At 44.6% G+C, this 17,902-nt stretch overlaps 2 protein-coding genes across 2 annotated transcripts in view; one reads left to right on the plus strand and one right to left on the minus strand.

Annotated features, from left to right (window-relative positions):
* LOC134816918 (transcription activator BRG1-like) overlaps positions 1-17,902 on the plus strand; it is a 762,051-nt gene that overhangs the window by 233,348 nt on the left and 510,801 nt on the right. The gene's annotated exons all lie outside the window — the stretch shown is intronic.
* LOC134810930 (laminin-like protein epi-1) overlaps positions 604-17,902 on the minus strand; it is a 42,690-nt gene continuing 25,391 nt past the window's right edge. Inside the window, 18 exon segments of the mRNA XM_063821530.1 lie at positions 604-1,587; positions 1,807-1,965; positions 3,044-3,209; positions 3,370-5,275; positions 5,716-6,001; positions 6,117-6,300; positions 7,629-7,917; positions 8,228-8,365; positions 8,509-8,801; positions 9,011-9,172; positions 9,368-9,511; positions 10,156-10,230; positions 10,671-10,847; positions 11,157-11,303; positions 12,109-12,319; positions 12,500-12,690; positions 14,752-15,036; positions 17,756-17,901. Coding sequence (XP_063677600.1) covers positions 1,491-1,587; positions 1,807-1,965; positions 3,044-3,209; positions 3,370-5,275; positions 5,716-6,001; positions 6,117-6,300; positions 7,629-7,917; positions 8,228-8,365; positions 8,509-8,801; positions 9,011-9,172; positions 9,368-9,511; positions 10,156-10,230; positions 10,671-10,847; positions 11,157-11,303; positions 12,109-12,319; positions 12,500-12,690; positions 14,752-15,036; positions 17,756-17,901 — 5,056 coding nt within the window. The 3' untranslated portion in view covers positions 604-1,490.

Raw genomic sequence — 17,902 nt, forward strand, 5'->3', positions numbered from 1 at the left:
AGAGGGAGGGGACGTGAAAGTAGCCCCTACATATGAGAGGGAGGGGACGTGAAAGTAACCCCTACATATGAGAGGGAGGGGACGTGAAAGTAACCCCTACATATGAGAGGGAGGGACGTGAAAGTAGCCCCTACATACCTACCTTGGGTACATGACGGGCATGAGGTACTGAATTAAAAAGTATGAAGTTTGTAACAAGATTACCAGGTACTAATAAGTGTCAACAGCAGGAGTAGTAGCTACCATAAGTAGTCGAGCCTCCAGATTTAACGAAACTTGATACGAAGTTAATATTGATATATCTAGAACTTGTCCTTACAACCTGGCTACTCTCTCTAAATCATTCTGCTCTATGTATAATAGTGAGAATGTAGCAGTAAAGATTTCCCTCTATTAGTGTCAACATTTTTACTGCTATCAAGTTAATACTTTTGATAGATTGGTAAACTGTGACTATGGTAACTAGTAGTGTCACTAGCAGTGTAACTATGGTAACTAGTAGTGTCACTAGTAGTGTTACTATGGTAACTAGTTACTTCTTTTGGTAAACTGTAACTCGTAATAAGCGCCATGAAATGAAACAAAACAAATAAAACGCGGAAATAGTTGAGAAAATTAGAAATTATTGCGGAAAATCGTTTTTTGAGTTAGAAGTGTAACAGAGTGTCACTAGTTTCTCTAGTAGTCTAATAGTAGTAGTAGTAGTACTAATAGAGTTGTAGGAAACCGTCTAAATTCGGTAAATAACACGACAACAAGTCGTGAGTGCAAACTTATTAAAACAGATAAAAATGTAAAACATACCTACAAAAATATAAACAGTTCAGTGGTCAATGATAAAACATAAAAATACAGTAAAAACTAGAGAACTACCAGTCACAGACTTTATATTCAGAAGGTGGTCCAATAAGTACCCTCGCAGTCCTTACAAATACTGTAGTTGTCATGGCTACCAGACAAATACCCACATTTCTCTTCTTCGGAGACAGATAAATGAGCAGGTAGCCATGACAACCCCCCTCCTGGGCCAATGAGCGGGCGATCTGGCCAGAGCCTGTGCCACATTGGGGGGTAGTCATGACAACCACATTACCAGGCACGCCCCACCATCTGTATAGATTATACCGAAAAACAAGACAAGGGCAGTATTGTCCCCTAACTAAACATTAGCCTGCACCAGACGGGACTTTGTGATTACAATCACGAGGTCGTAATAATTCACGTTAAAATACAAAGTTCTATAAAAGTAGGTTCGTAACACAATGTCCATTGTTAAAGAGTGTACAAATGCAGTGTTAAGTGCATTTGATGGAGCTCCCTAGTATTTAAAATAGAGACTATACTTAATATAATATAGAGGTGTGAAAATATGAGAAAGTTAAAACGTCACATAGTCCACAGAGTAACACTAAACAGTGCATGTCTCGTCGCTAATACACTGTTACAAAGTCCACAGAGTAACACTACTCCACCGTGTTGTCATAGTAACACTACTCCACCGTGTAGTATTCCTTTACAGAGGGCCGGATAGATGTACCGGACATGGTTACTTGCTCTGCTTCTAAGAACTCGTGCAGATCTACCGTCCTGCGAACATTATTAGTTTACTAATTAATTAATTACTTAATCAATATCAAAACTAACTACAACGTTAATAGTTACCATATTGCAAAAAAATACGTAGTTCGTAAAATATGATAATCAAGCTTTTAATGTGACAAGAATGCAGTTTTAATACTTTCTACACTACTATATAACTATATAACATAAATATGGAGATTATGAAAACAGTTGAAAGAGACTCACTCTCCGTTGATGGCTAGAGAGCGAATTGCCCCCTCGAAGGGGAGAAGTTGAGGGACTACGTCGAGAAGTAAGGGGACGGTATGAGGAACACCGGCTAACCAGAAGCCATGTGATGTGGGGTACACTACGTTCTCTCTCAACATCGTACTAGACGTGAACCTGAGGGGGTAAGGGGTCAGTCAGGGGGCCATTTGGGGGTAAGGGGTCAGCCAGGGGGCCATTTGGGGGTAAGGGGTCAGTCAGGGGGCCATTTGGGGGTAAGGGGTCAGCCAGGGGGCCATTTGGGGGTAAGGGGTCAATCAGGGGGCCAGTTGGGGTAAGGGGTCAGTCAGGGGGCCATTTGGGGTAAGGGGTCAATCAGGGGGCCATTTGGGATAAGGGGTCAGTCAGGGGGCCATTTGGGGGTAAGGGGTCAGCCAGGGGGCCATTTGGGGGTAAGGGGTCAATCAGGGGGCCAGTTGGGGTAAGGGGTCAGTCAGGGGGCCATTTGGGGTAAGGGTCAGTCAGGGGGCCATTTGGGGTAAGGGGTCAGTCAGGGGGCCATTTGGGGTAAGGGGTCAGCCAGGGGGCCATTTGGGGGTAAGGGGTCAGCCAGGGGGCCATTTGGGGGTAAGGGGTCAGTCAGGGGGCCATTTGGGGGTAAGGGGTCAGCCAGGGGGCCATTTGGGGGTAAGGGGTCAATCAGGGGGCCAGTTGGGGTAAGGGGTCAGTCAGGGGGCCATTTGGGGTAAGGGGTCAGCCAGGGGGCCATTTGGGGGTAAGGGGTCAATCAGGGGGCCAGTTGGGGTAAGGGGTCAGTCAGGGGGCCATTTGGGGTAAGGGGTCAGTCAGGGGGCCATTTGGGGTAAGGGGTCAGTCAGGGGGCCATTTGGGGGTAAGGGGTCAGCCAGGGGGTCATTTGTGTTAAGGGGTCAGTCAGGGGCCATTTGGGGTAAGGGGTCAGTCAGGGGGCCATTTGGGGGTAAGGGGTCAGCCAGGGGGTCATTTGTGTTAAGGGGTCAGTCAGGGGCCATTTGGGGTAAGGGGTCAGTCAGGGGCCATTTGGGGGTAAGGGGTCAGCCAGGGGGCAGGGGCCATTTGGGGGTAAGGGGTCAGTCAGGGGGCCATTTCGGGGTAAGGGGTCAGTGATGGGGCCATTTGTGGGTAAGGGGTCAGCCAGGGGGCCATTTGGGATAAGGGGTCAGTCCGGGGGCCATTTGGGGGTGAGGGGTCAGTCAGAGATCATTCAGAAAATTACCCGTCCATATTGAGCGTGATCTTGTCTCCCTCTCTCACTACGGAGACCTCGTGGAATGCACCGTCGCTAGCGTCCTGACCTGTCCTAACAGCGGTTTTAGCGTAGTTACGCATAGCAACGAACTCTACCTGTCCATCATCCACAGACAAGGATATACTGTTAAAACCTGAGTAATCCAAGTGTTACTATGACAACAAGAGCAGAGAATCACTGTGACAACGTTATTCGTCGAATTGTTACCACTACCAGCCAACAATGTAGGAAAATATTTTATCTTAAAAATTGTAAAAAGAAGGAATACGATGTAAGGTATCTGAGAAACGAACCGAGAGCGTCACTAGCGAAGAATATGACCCCGTAAGGTTGAGTAGTCCTGATCCTGATGTCAACTCTGAAGTTCTCCTCGAAGTCTACTCCTTCGTACCTCGCATATCCTGCCCCAAACGCAGTAAGACCGTCTGCTGCTTTGGAGAGGAGACAAGTCGGGGCCATGCCCTGGAACACCTCAGCGTCCTGGTGGTCCAGGGAGAAGAGGATCTCGTCCACAGAGACACTCCTGACGACCCCACTGAGGGAGGTGGTGTTGTCTCCCCCCACCAAGATCTGCTTACAGTCCTCCTCGTGCCAACTCATGGTGTCCGACAGAGTGTACTGTGAAGTGATGACGTCATCAACACTCAGAGTAGCATTCCTCCCCGTCAGCTCCACTGAGATCTTAGACTGGGTAAAGGTGGACACGTACTCTGCTGCATCCACTCCAGCTGGCTCATACTCAGCATGCGGTCCCGTGATTTTAGGAATACCGTTCACTAACGACACGTCTAAAGACTGCGTTGTGTTAACGTTGTATAGACTGAAGAGCAAACCATCTCTATCGTATGTTTGAAGTCTGACGTCTATCTTGAGAGTCTTGTCCTCAGACACACTGACTCCGTTGCAAGGATACAGGGCGTAACCCCACCCCTTCATACAGAGCCCGTTCCTGGGGGCTTCGGAGAACTGGGAGAGTTTAACAAGAGCTTGTGTGGGAGCTAGGCTACCTCCACTCTCCGTATAGTCCCATAATCCTATCAGCTTGTTACTGATGTACAGCTGAGATATGGAGCCCTTGTACATGTCTGACTTAGCTGTGTTGTTAGCGGTGTCTCGTGAACACCCTACGAAGAAGTACCCGGAAGTGTCCAGCTCCAACAGGTCCAGACTACCTCCGTTAGCACCGGAGAAGGATTTTATCTGATCGTTTCCGCTGTCGATGGAAATGTAGCCGAACTTCCCGTTCCTGGACACTCTGACTGTGTGCCAGCTGTCATCATCTACCTGGACATCAGTGTCAACTGTGGTGCTCCCTTCACCGATATCAAACTTTAGTTGTACCCTACCCCCCACAAGCCTCAGATGGAACATGTCAGTTGAGCTCCTGGCGCCCAGGTACAGCAGAGTTCCAGAACTTTCTTCTGTTTTGATCATCATGGAAAGCGCGGTGTATCTGGAGCTCTGTTCAGCGACGAGAGGCATGGGTAACTTGAGATAAGAGTAATCAGTCATCTTCATTCCTACTTGAACTGTAGAGGTTACCTCTCGTACTGCTACCATTTTCTTCTTTATCTCCTCCATCTTAGTCTCTAGCTCTCTCATTTTCTCCGCTAAACTTACAGATGGCTTGACTTTCAGTTGCTCAATCTTAGAGTCGATTGAATCTTCGTTCTGTCCGTCCACAAGTCGCATAGCCTTCTCAATGTTCTGAGAATTCTGCTCGGCTGATTCCTGCAGCTCTGAAACCTTGTCCTCAGACGCGGAGATGAACTCTTCAGCCTTCTGTTTCTTTTTGTGTATCTTTTCGTGCTTTTTGAGCTCCTTGTTCAGCTCCTCGGAAACATCAGTGAACCCCTCCGCGCTGTGCACAGACACGTATCTCTTAGCTCTGGGCTGGTGCTCTGTCTGCTCCACCACACCATCCAGCCGTCCCCTCAGCTCCAGGTTCTTAGCCTGACTCTCCGATATCAGTCTCTCCATATCATCTGCCTGCACCTTCCCCTCCAGAGTTGGTATCGTGCTCTCCAGGTTGACTGACATCTGAGTCATGGCGTTCAACTCGTCCTGTTTGCTGTTCATGTTAGTGCCCGTCCACTCGTTGAGGAGACGTGAGGCCTGGTTCGCTGTGGTCTGCAGTCTGGTGATGGTGTCTGACAGAACTGTACTTTCGTTTATGAACGACTGTAGATCTGTTACTAACTGAGGGAGAGATAATAATTAGTAATTAATCCATTTCAATCTGCAAACCCTACGTTACACACACACACACACAACCTGCAAACCCTACGTTACACACACACACACACACAACCTGCAAACCCTACGTTACACACACACACACACACAACCTGCAAACCCTACGTTACACACACACACACACACACAACCTGCAAACCCTACGTTACGCTTAACAATTCCCTATACGAGGAGTTACTAACAGTCAACAGTCACACACACACACACACACACACTCACGCACGCACGCACACACGCACACACACACACACACCTGCAAACCCTACGTTACGCTTAATAATTCCCTATACGAGGAGTTACTAACAGTCAACAGACACACACACATGATATTGATAAGTCTGATTGCTAGGTAACCACAGTAACCACAGTAACCATGACAGTACCTGCACAGGAGCATTATCAGGGGTCTCCATGAAGAGTTTGACAGGTCTACAGAGGTGATGTATTTTCTCTTTATTACTGGTCATGTCCAGGTCCCCGGAACTGTCCAGGAACTCAGCTCTCTCCTCCACATCCTCTCTCAGTTCCTCTGACAAGTCCTGCTCGTCCGGGTTAAAGTGCTGGTCTAGTGTCGTCTCTACTGTGACCAGTTCGTTGTGCAGGTCGAACAGTGAGTTTTCGTCCACAGTCTCCAGGAGAGTTGTTACTCGGGTCTCCAGTGCTTTCCTCCTGTTATTATTATCAATTATTTGATCTTAGTTAACTGTTATAGTATGCGTTAACACGTGACGTGCTACACGTTAAGAGGTATACACTTATACAGCGTGTGTTAACCAAAGCAAACCTTCTTTCGAATGACTTCTTGAGGTTGGAGAGGTCTCCAGTAACACTGTCGCTGTCACTGGTGAACTCGTCAATAGGGGAGGCGACACTGTCCACAGCGTTAGCTAACACTTCCTTCATGTTGCCAGACAGAGTGGAGATCCTGGTTCCAATATTCTCCAGGTCTGATCCTACAAACGAGCCATCTGTGGGAAGAGGGTTATAATGAGTACACTAATTAATAATTAGTTAACTATTAATTAATAATTAGTAAACGGCGTTGTTAGGGGACACTACTGATGCTGCGTTGTTATGGGACACTACTGATGCGGCGTTGTTAGGGGACACTACTGATGCGGCGTTGTTAGGGGACACTACTGATGCGGCGTTGTTAGGGGACACTACTGATGCGGCGTTGTTAGGGGACACTACTGATGCGGCGTTGTTATGGGACACTACTGATGCAGCGTTGTTAGGGGACACTACTGATGCGGCGTTGTTAGGGGACACTACTGATGCGGCGTTGTTGGGGACACTACTGATGCGGCGTTGTTGGGGACACTACTGATGCGGCGTTGTTAGGGGACACTACTGATGCGGCGTTGTTAGGGGACACTACTGATGCGGCGTTGTTAGGGGACACTACTGATGCTGCGTTGTTATGGGACACTACTGATGCAGCGTTGTTAGGGGACACTACTGATGCGGCGTTGTTAGGGGACACTACTGATGCGGCGTTGTTGGGGACACTACTGATGCGGCGTTGTTGGGGACACTACTGATGCGGCGTTGTTAGGGGACACTACTGATGCGGTGTTGTTATGGGACACTACTGATGCGGCGTTGTTAGGGGACACTACTGATGCTGCGTTGTTATGGGACACTACTGATGCGGCGTTGTTAGGGGACACTACTGATGCTGCGTTGTTAGGGGACACTACTGATGCGGCGTTGTTAGGGGACACTACTGATGCGGCGTTGTTAGGGGACACTACTGATGCGGCGTTGGTATGGGACACTACTGATGCGGCGTTGTTATGGGACACTACTGATGCGGCGTTGTTAGGGGACACTACTGATGCGGCGTTGTTAGGGGACACTACTGATGCGGCGTTGTTAGGGGACACTACTGATGCGGCGTTGTTATGGGACACTACTGATGCGGCGTTGTTATGGGACACTACTGATGCTGCGTTGTTAGGGGACACTACTGATGCTGCGTTGTTATGGGACACTACTGATGCGGCGTTGTTACGGGACACTACTGATGCGGCGTTGTTATGGGACAGTACTGATGCGGCGTTGTTAGGGGACACTACTGATGCGGCGTTGCTGGGGACACTACTGACGCGGCGTTGTTAGGGGACACTACTGATGCGGTGTTGTTATGGGACACTGCTGATGCGGCGTTGTTAGGGGACACTACTGATGCGGCGTTGTTATGGGACACTACTGATGCGGCTTTGTTAGGTGACAGTACTGATGCGGCGTTGTTATGGGACAGCAAGAGTGAGGAAACAAACAAAGTACTTACAGTCAGCGTATACAGAGGAGTTGAGGGAAGACATTTCGTCGATTAACTTTTGTTTGACCAAGTAAATCTTCCTCTTTTTCATGTTGTTGATCTTGTTCTTGCTCTTCTTTATAGCTTTCTTAATAACTGCCGGGGCAGCTGCTGTTATCTTCACGTTATCAATCAAATCTTTAGAGGACTGAGCTGAGGCGAGGATCTCGTGATAGGTGGAGTTGCTTGCAGAGGTTAGCGAGCTCACTGACTCCACCTTTTCCTCTTTAGATCTGATCATATCTTCCGTTTCTTCCAACTGTAAACAAATATCTTTTTATTGAAGATGATCAATGTTTTGTTAACAGAAATTCAGTCAAAATAATGGATTGAACCAAAACAAGACTGCGATAAGAAAATTTATTTAGCATTAAGATAATATGAAACTGTAGAGCAATGAAAGAGGAATTCAATAGAGTTCTATAATGCTTCATGATGTTGTTTCCTTCTTTTACATATACTTGCTGGATTGTAAGATAAATATATAAATAGTATATAATATATATATATATATTGGATTGTGTACACCCTGTACAAATACATTTTACTATTTGTGAAAGTAAAGTAACCTTAACAAGAAGACTAGAGTCGTAGGAGTCAGCGAGCTTGTTGTACTTGTACTTGAGAGACCCGCTCTTGACGGGCACCTCCGAGCCCCACAATCCCACGTATCTCTCTACTTGATCAGACGTGTCTAAAGCATCCCTCTGAAATTGTAGTCGGTTATAATGGACACATAATTATTTATTATTCAAATCGAATTTATATTGAAGCAAACTATCACGTTAAAATTACCTAGCAACCAGATACAATTATTGGCTAAAAAGAAAATGATATCTGTTTCTAGTACCTTGAGAAGAATAGCAGTGTTCTTCATCTCGATGAGCTGCTCGATATCCTGGCTAATTCTGCCTCCAGCTTCCTTGGCCCGGATGGTCTCCCCGATCTGTTCGGCTAGTTCGTCAATATAATCCCCCATTATCACAGTGCAACCCGTGCAGTTCTCGCACCCCTCCGACGTGATCACTGCCCATTCTCCGCAGATGTCACATTGCTGTCCCGTGTTTCCCTCCAAACATTCACACTGCCCTGTCTCCTTGTCACAGTCCGTAGAGTTGGAGCCATGTATATTACAGTCACACTCTGAAATGGCACCAAATAATTAGTAGGCAATGTAATTGAATGGCGATATAAATTATAAAGAATATCCATCACTGAAAAACAAAGCGGCGCGCGTCTGCCGCGCGCGCGAGCGGCGAAGTGTTTGGTCGATTGCCGCCTTTTTGTATAAAATTGTAATTGACCAATCGCGCGCGCTGAACAAGTCACAAAAACCGTTTATAAATGGTTACCTGTGCAATGCCCCAATGTATTCAAGCCATAGAAATCTTCCTTGCACATATCACATTTGAAACCTTCCACCTCCTCGTGACAAACACATTGGCCAGTGGTCGTTTCACAAGCTCCTCCAATCGTTCCATTTTCATCACACTCACAGCTCGTACACCCAGTTCCTGAACAAAACGAGTCACATTAGAGGGGTCGTATTTTCAGACACATCTAATTAGTTTAACATTCCATAACTTAGTGTCTGGGGCTAGCTCATAGCCCCAAATTAGATCTCAGATAAAATACAAAGATTCGTGTTTCTAATCCAATCAGCGGGAGTGTGGATTCCTTTCCAATCAGACTCTAGATTCCTGACATACCACTAGTCGAGGATTTGTACTCCACATCTCCAATAAGAACTGCATCAGAGTGGAATGACATGGATTTCAAGTTCTTTGGCTTGTTATTGCAAAGTCCCGTGTTGGAAGTTTTGCGGTCGTAACTCTCTCCGGTCTCGAATGCACCTGAATTATCAAATTTTACACAAAGTATTAGCTGCAATAGTAATTAGATTTGCTAAGGTGACTTGATGGCTTGGAATCCAGTAAAATGGGGCGTTTTATCCAAACAAAATGAGATCAGGGATTGCGGAAACAAAAAGCAGAAAAAGTGATCTATTTTCCAGGATGAGTTAATGTTGAGTGTATACACCCTGACTGTAAAGGATGAGTGGGACATGCAAATGGAGTAGTGCTAGTAGCTTGTAACATGCAGGGACGGTTAAATTAACTTTGGTACATTTATTTGAACCAATGTAAAGCGTTTTACTTTTTATCAAGGTAATTTTATTTAGGTAGGTTCAGAGTATGCTCGATCAACAGTTATAACCCCGATTTACTGCGCAGGGAAACAGCCGCTAAATCGGGGTTTTACTGTTATGATATTGTGATCATTTTATCTTGATAATATATGTTGGTTTGAATAGAAATTCTTTCAGATATTGGATTTTTCGTAGAAACTAAATCACCGTGGCCGAAGAAAGCTCAAATAAGCGTTAAATATGGCACAGTGATATTATCTCTATGTACAATCAGGCACAGCGAGATTATCTGTATGTTAAATTTGTTCACAAAAGAGTAATCGGTTGAATGAGCAGCTGAGGACTCACTGTACACACTTATTGTGCCATTACACAATCTATTCATTGGATCTGGTAACGAGTCATCATATTCTGCTTCTTCTCCTACACAATTAATACTTTTAGTAACCTTAGTAACCACAAGTAGTACTTTTAGTAACCTTAGTAACCACAAGTATTACTTTTAGTAACCTTAGTTACCACAAGTATTACTTTTAGTAACCTTAGTAACCACAAGTAGTACTTTTAGTAACCTTAGTAACCACAAGTAGCACTTTTAGTAACCTTAGTAACCGCAAGTATTACTTTTAGTAACCTTAGTAACCACAAGAAGTACTTTTTTTACTTGTCGCACGGGTAATTTGGCATCATTTCTACAGTTTCCTTTTTTCGCCGCCGCTTTAGCTTTTCTGTTAAAAAGCGAGAACTTAACTACCATGTAATATATTTAATTAACAGTAAATATAATATAAGTAAAGAGATCCCACCGCCAATTTACATATTTGTAAAAGTGGTATAACAAGAAGAGTTAATTTAAATCTAACCATTAATGTAGAGCATAATCTCAGAGTCAGATACAGTGATCTCCAGGGTAACCGTTTCACTTCCCTCCAGCACAGACGGGTCAAACAGTTTAGTAAACTGACAGTTGCTATCTACTCCTATCGTGTAGGACGGTGGTAGTGCATCTTCTGATATCTCTATAAACTCTGCTGCGTCACCTGAACGTTAACTCTTAGTCCTGTGCACACTGTTTAATAAAACTCTGACAAAGCCAATGTGCAAACTTAAAAAAATACTTTTGCAATTCAACTACGATAGTGAAGTCCCGGCCGTAGGCACGGGTTACACTAGCAGCTTATAATGAGATTTTGGCAGAATATCCAAGGTGAGCCGCCTAGACAACTATATGCAAGTGTAGGAATTAAGCTAAACTTAAGAGACTTGTAACTAGATTCTAGCAATTAGGCTCCACTGTTTGTGTAAGAAGGAAGTAATAACCAAACTTCACGTATATATATACTATATACCTGTCTCATCGAAGAAAGTGATGCGCTGAACACTGCCCTGTGTACGCGTGAACTTCACCTCAAGATAGCGGGTAGAACTCTCAGGACCCGAACTGAGCTGCACCGCACACTCGCGTGACTCACACTCGGTGTCCTCAAACACACCAGCTGTGGGGTTTAAGAGGGGTTAGTAACCTTAGTAACCACAAGTTGTAACCTTAGTAACCGCACACTCGCGTGACTCGCACTCGGTGTCCTCAAACACACCAGCTGTGGATTTCAAGAGGGGTTAGTAACCTTAGTAACCACAAGTAGTAACCTTAGTAACCGCACACTCGCGTGACTCACACTCGGTGTCCTCAAACACACCAGCTGTGGAGTTCAAGCGGGGTTAGGGCGGTTATATTATATAGTAGGTAGTATGAGGGGGGGGGGTTAGATCTCAGTAAGACTGTCCTCACTAAATTCTTAATCACCAGCAAGAGACTACACGGTGAGATCACTTTTTCAAGGCAAAAATTAAGAATTAATTTAAAGATTCACACCTAAACTAAGTTCAGATTCACACCTAAACTAAGTTCAGATTCACACCTAAACTAAGTTCAGATTCACACCTAAACTAAGTTCAGATTCACACCTAAACTAAGTTCAGATTCACACTTAAACTAAGTTCAGATTCACACCTAAACTAAGTTCAGATTCACACCTAAACTAAGTTCAGATTCACACCTAAACTAAGTTCAGACTCACACTTAAACTAAGTTCAGATTCACACCTAAACTAAGTTCAGATTCACACCTAAACTAATTTCTGAATGACACCTAAACTAAGTTCAGATTCACACCTAAACTAAGTTCAGATTCACACCTAAACTAAGTTCAGATTCACACCTAAACTAATTTCTGAATGACACTATGTTGCTATGGTAACTAGTAGTGTAACTATGGTAACTGAATGACACTATGTTGCGTACCGTAGCTAGCGTTCCAGTGCCCGGGCTGACATTGGTCACACTGGTCGCCTATAACGTTAGGAAGACAGTTGCACTCCCCAGTAGAGCTGTCACACTGGCTCCCTGTTACTGTGCCCCAACTGTCGCAATCACAGCGCCCACAATCCTTGTCTTGTATCGCGTCTCCATAGAAACCGTCCGCACAGTGCTCGCACTGGTCCCCCGCTGTGTCCTAGTGTTTAATTATCACAGTCGATATATGGCAACGCCAGGTAGTTTTTATAAAAATATACGAGAAATTGTCCACTGAAAAATATTCCAAAATTTCGTGAAAAACAGCTCTCTTAAATAAAGTGGAGATTGAAATGATGTGTTTAGTGTAACCATGGTAATGATGAAGGGTGCAACTCACGAATAAGCAAAGGAGACAATCTCCGTTTGTAGTGTCGCAGTAGTCAGCTGTGATATCAGTGTTATTACTGCAGCTGGAGCACTGCTCACAACTTCCCCCCACTACAGTGGGAGCTCCATAGTAACCAGAACTACATTCCCCGCAGTTAGATCCTTCGTACCCTTCCTGGCAGTCACACGTCAAACTTCCTCCTACAGGGGCAGAGAATCAATTAACTGTTAATTAGTAATTAGTAATTAGTTAGATCCCTCGTACCCTTCCTGGCAGTCACACGTCAAACTTCCTCCTACAGGGGCAGAGAATCAATTAACTGTTAATTAGTAATTAGTAATTAGTTAGATCCCTCGTACCCTTCCTGGCAGTCACACGTCAAACTCCCTCCTACAGGGGCAGAGGATCAATTAACTGTTAATTAGTAATTAGTAATTAGTTAGATCCCTCGTACCCTTCCTGGCAGTCACACGTTAAACTTCCTCCTACAGGGGCAGAGAATAAATTAACTGTTAATTAGTAATTAGTAATTAGTTAGACCCCTCGTACCCTTCCTGGCAGTCACACGTCAAACTTCCTCCTAGAGGGGCAGAGAATCAATTAACTGTTAATTAGTAATTAGTAATTAGTTAGACCCCTCGTACCCTTCCTGGCAGTCACACGTCAAACTCCCTCCTACAGGGGCAGAGAATCAATTAACTGTTAATTAGTAATTAGTAATTAGTTAGACCCCTCGTACCCTTCCTGGCAGTCACACGTCAAACTCCCTCCTACAGGGGCAGAGAATAAATTAACTGTTAATTAGTAATTAGTAATTAGTTAGACCCCTCGTACCCTTCCTGGCAGTCACACGTCAAACTTCCTCCTGGAGGGGCAGAGAATCAATTAACTGTTAATTAGTAATTAGTAATTAGTTAGATCCCTCGTACCCTTCCTGGCAGTCACACGTCAAACTTCCTCCTACAGGGGCAGAGAATAAATTAACTGTTAATTAGTAATTAGTAATTAGTTAGATCCCTCGTACCCTTCCTGGCAGTCACACGTCAAACTTCCTCCTAGAGGGGAAGAGATAGTCACCCCTCATTAAACACTATTAACTGTATAATGTGTATATCATACTGTACATAACAAGAACTGTGATTAGAAGTGCTAATTGTCAAGATCTGTACCAGTAAGAAGTGTTAATTGTTAAGATCTGTACCAGTAAGAAGTGTTAATTGTTAAGATCTGTACCAGTTAGAAGTGTTAATTGTTAAGATCTGTACCAGTAAGAAGTGTTAATTGTAATTAATTAGTAATTAGTAATTAGTGTTAATTGTTAAGATCTGTACCAGTAAGAAGTGTTAATTGTTAAGATCTGTACCAGTAAGAAGTGTTAATTGTTCAGATCTGTACCAGTAAGAAGTGTTAATTGTTAAGATCTGTACCAGTAAGAATTGTTAATTGTTAAGATCTGTACCAGTAAGAAGTGTTAATTGTTAAGATCTGTACCAGTAAGAAGTGTTAATTGTTAAGATATGTACCAGTAAGAAGTGTTAATTGTTAAGATATGTACCAGTAAGAAGTGTTAATTGTTAAGATCTGTACCAGTAAGAAGTGTTAATTGTTAAGATCTGTACCAGTAAGAAGTGTTAATTGTTAAGATCTGTACCAGTAAGAAGTGTTAATTGTTAAGATATGTACCAGTAAGAAGTGTTAATTGTTAAGATCTGTACCAGTAAGAAGTGTTAATTGTTAAGATCTGTACCAGTAAGAAGTGTTAATTGTTAAGATATGTACCAGTAAGAAGTGTTAATTGTTAAGATATGTACCAGTAAGAAGTGTTAATTGTTAAGATCTGTACCAGTAAGAAGTGTTAATTGTTAAGATATGTACCAGTAAGAAGTGTTAATTGTTAAGATCTGTACCAGTAAGAATTGTTAATTGTTAAGATCTGTACCAGTAAGAATTGTTAATTGTTAAGATCTGTACCAGTAAGAAGTGTTAATTGTTAAGATATGTACCAGTAAGAATTGTTAATTGTTAAGATCTGTACCAGTAAGAAGTGTTAATTGTTAAGATATGTACCAGTAAGAAGTGTTAATTGTTAAGATATGTACCAGTAAGAAGTGTTAATTGTTAAGATCTGTACCAGTAAGAAGTGTTAATTGTTAAGATCGGTACCAGTAATAAGTGCTGATTGTTAAGATCTGTACCAGTAATAAGTGCTAATTGTAATTAATTAGTAATTAGTAATTAGTGTTAATTGTTAAGATCTGTACCAGTAAGAGGGTCGTAGTCGCACGTTCCGAAGGAGTTTCCAGAAACAGGAAGAGGACAGGGACAGATCTGACAACTCTGCCCATCAGTTGGGTCACCATAGTAACCATCCCTACAGACCTCACACTGATCACCCTCAGTGTTATCTCTACAGTCGGAGCAGACACCAGTTTCCAGACTGCAGGTGTTACTGTGACCGTTACAATCACACGCTACACATTCCCCTAGTGGGTAGCCTTCTGACTCTACTCTGTAGTAACCTTCTGTACAAGCCTCGCACGAGGTACCTAGTGATAGAGAGGGGTTAGAAGAACCTAGTGAGAGGGGTTAGAATAACCTAGTGAGAGGGGTTAGAAGAACCTAGTGAGAGGGGTTAGAAGAACCTAGTGAGAGGGGTTGGAAGAACCTAGTGAGAGGGGTTAGAAGAACCTAGTGAGAGGGGTTGGAAGAACCTAGTGATAGAGAGGGGTTAGAAGAACCTAGTGAGAGGGGTTAGAAGAACCTAGTGAGAGGGGTTAGAAGAACCTAGTGAGAGGGGTTAGAAGAACCTAGTGAGAGGGGTTGGAAGAACCTGGTGAGAGGGGTTAGAAGAACCTAGTGAGAGGGGTTAGAAGAACCTAGTGAGAGGGGTTGGAAGAACCTAGTGAGAGGGGTTGGAAGAACCTAGTGAGAGGGGTTAGAAGAACCTAGTGAGAGGGGTTAGAAGAACCTAGTGAGAGGGGTTAGAAGAACCTAGTGAGAGGGGTTGGAAGAATCTAGTGAGAGGGGTTAGAAGAACCTAGTGAGAGGGGTTAGAAGAACCTAGTGAGATGGGTTGGAAGAACCTAGTGAGAGGGGTTAGAAGAACCTAGTGAGAGGGGTTGGAAGAACCTAGTGATAGAGAGGGGTTAGAAGAACCTAGTGAGAGGGGTTAGAAGAACCTAGTGAGAGGGGTTAGAAGAACCTAGTGAGAGGGGTTAGAAGAACCTAGTGAGAGGGGTTGGAAGAACCTAGTGAGAGGGGTTGGAAGAACCTAGTGAGAGGGGTTAGAAGAACCTAGTGAGAGGGGTTAGAAGAACCTAGTGAGAGGGGTTGGAAGAATCTAGTGAGAGGGGTTAGAAGAACCTAGTGAGAGGGGTTAGAAGAACCTAGTGAGAGGGGTTGGAAGAACCTAGTGAGAGGGGTTAGAAGAACCTAGTGAGAGGGGTTGGAAGAACCTAGTGATAGAGAGGGGTTAGAAGAACCTAGTGAGAGGGGTTAGAAGAACCTAGTGAGAGGGGTTAGAAGAACCTAGTGAGAGGGGTTAGAAGAACCTAGTGAGAGGGGTTGGAAGAACCTGGTGAGAGGGGTTAGAAGAACCTAGTGAGAGGGGTTAGAAGAACCTAGTGAGAGGGGTTGGAAGAACCTAGTGAGAGGGGTTGGAAGAACCTAGTGAGAGGGGTTAGAAGAATCTAGTGAGAGGGGTTAGAAGAACCTAGTGAGAGGGGTTAGAAGAACCTAGTGAGAGGGGTTGGAAGAACCTAGTGAGAGGGGTTAGAAGAACCTAGTGAGAGGGGTTGGAAGAACCTAGTGATAGAGAGGGGTTAGAAGAACCTAGTGAGAGGGGTTAGAAGAACCTAGTGAGAGGGGTTAGAAGAACCTAGTGAGAGGGGTTAGAAGAACCTAGTGAGAGGGGTTAGAAGAACCTGGTGAGAGGGGTTAGAAGAACCTAGTGAGAGGGGTTGGAAGAACCTAGTGAGAGGGGTTGGAAGAACCTAGTGAGAGGGGTTAGAAGAACCTAGTGAGAGGGGTTAGAAGAACCTAGTGAGAGGGGTTAGAAGAACCTAGTGAGAGGGGTTGGAAGAATCTAGTGAGAGGGGTTAGAAGAACCTAGTGAGAGGGGTTAGAAGAACCTAGTGAGAGGGGTTGGAAGAACCTAGTGAGAGGGGTTAGAAGAACCTAGTGAGAGGGGTTGGAAGAACCTAGTGATAGAGAGGGGTTAGAAGAACCTAGTGAGAGGGGTTAGAAGAACCTAGTGAGAGGGGTTAGAAGAACCTAGTGAGAGGGGTTAGAAGAACCTAGTGAGAGGGGTTGGAAGAACCTAGTGAGAGGGGTTGGAAGAACCTAGTGAGAGGGGTTAGAAGAACCTAGTGAGAGGGGTTAGAAGAACCTAGTGAGAGGGGTTGGAAGAATCTAGTGAGAGGGGTTAGAAGAACCTAGTGAGAGGGGTTAGAAGAACCTAGTGAGAGGGGTTGGAAGAACCTAGTGAGAGGGGTTAGAAGAACCTAGTGAGAGGGGTTGGAAGAACCTAGTGATAGAGAGGGGTTAGAAGAACCTAGTGAGAGGGGTTAGAAGAACCTAGTGAGAGGGGTTAGAAGAACCTAGTGAGAGGGGTTAGAAGAACCTAGTGAGAGGGGTTGGAAGAACCTGGTGAGAGGGGTTAGAAGAACCTAGTGAGAGGGGTTAGAAGAACCTAGTGAGAGGGGTTGGAAGAACCTAGTGAGAGGGGTTAGAAGAACCTAGTGAGAGGGGTTGGAAGAACCTAGTGATAGAGAGGGGTTAGAAGAACCTAGTGAGAGGGGTTAGAAGAACCTAGTGAGAGGGGTTAGAAGAACCTAGTGAGAGGGGTTGGAAGAACCTAGTGAGAGGGGTTGGAAGAACCTAGTGAGAGGGGTTAGAAGAATCTAGTGAGAGGGGTTAGAAGAACCTAGTGAGAGGGGTTAGAAGAACCTAGTGAGAGGGGTTGGAAGAACCTAGTGAGAGGGGTTAGAAGAACCTAGTGAGAGGGGTTGGAAGAACCTAGTGATAGAGAGGGGTTAGAAGAACCTAGTGAGAGGGGTTAGAAGAACCTAGTGAGAGGGGTTAGAAGAACCTAGTGAGAGGGGTTAGAAGAACCTAGTGAGAGGGGTTAGAAGAACCTGGTGAGAGGGGTTAGAAGAACCTAGTGAGAGGGGTTGGAAGAACCTAGTGAGAGGGGTTGGAAGAACCTAGTGAGAGGGGTTAGAAGAACCTAGTGAGAGGGGTTAGAAGAACCTAGCAACTATTTACCTGTGTAACCCTCAGGACAGAAGCACTGTTCGATATGAGAGACACGAGCTAATCCGTTGTTAGAAGGAAAGCCTGAGTCCAGAGAAATGGACATCAGACGGTAAGTGGCTAGATCATCTGTCAGGTCCCCTTTTAGACGAATACTCC

This window comes from Bolinopsis microptera, chromosome 1 (assembly GCF_026151205.1).
Source record: "Bolinopsis microptera isolate Bmic1 chromosome 1, MBARI_Bmic_1.0, whole genome shotgun sequence".
In the NCBI taxonomy this organism is placed as follows: Eukaryota; Metazoa; Ctenophora; class Tentaculata; order Lobata; family Bolinopsidae; genus Bolinopsis; species Bolinopsis microptera.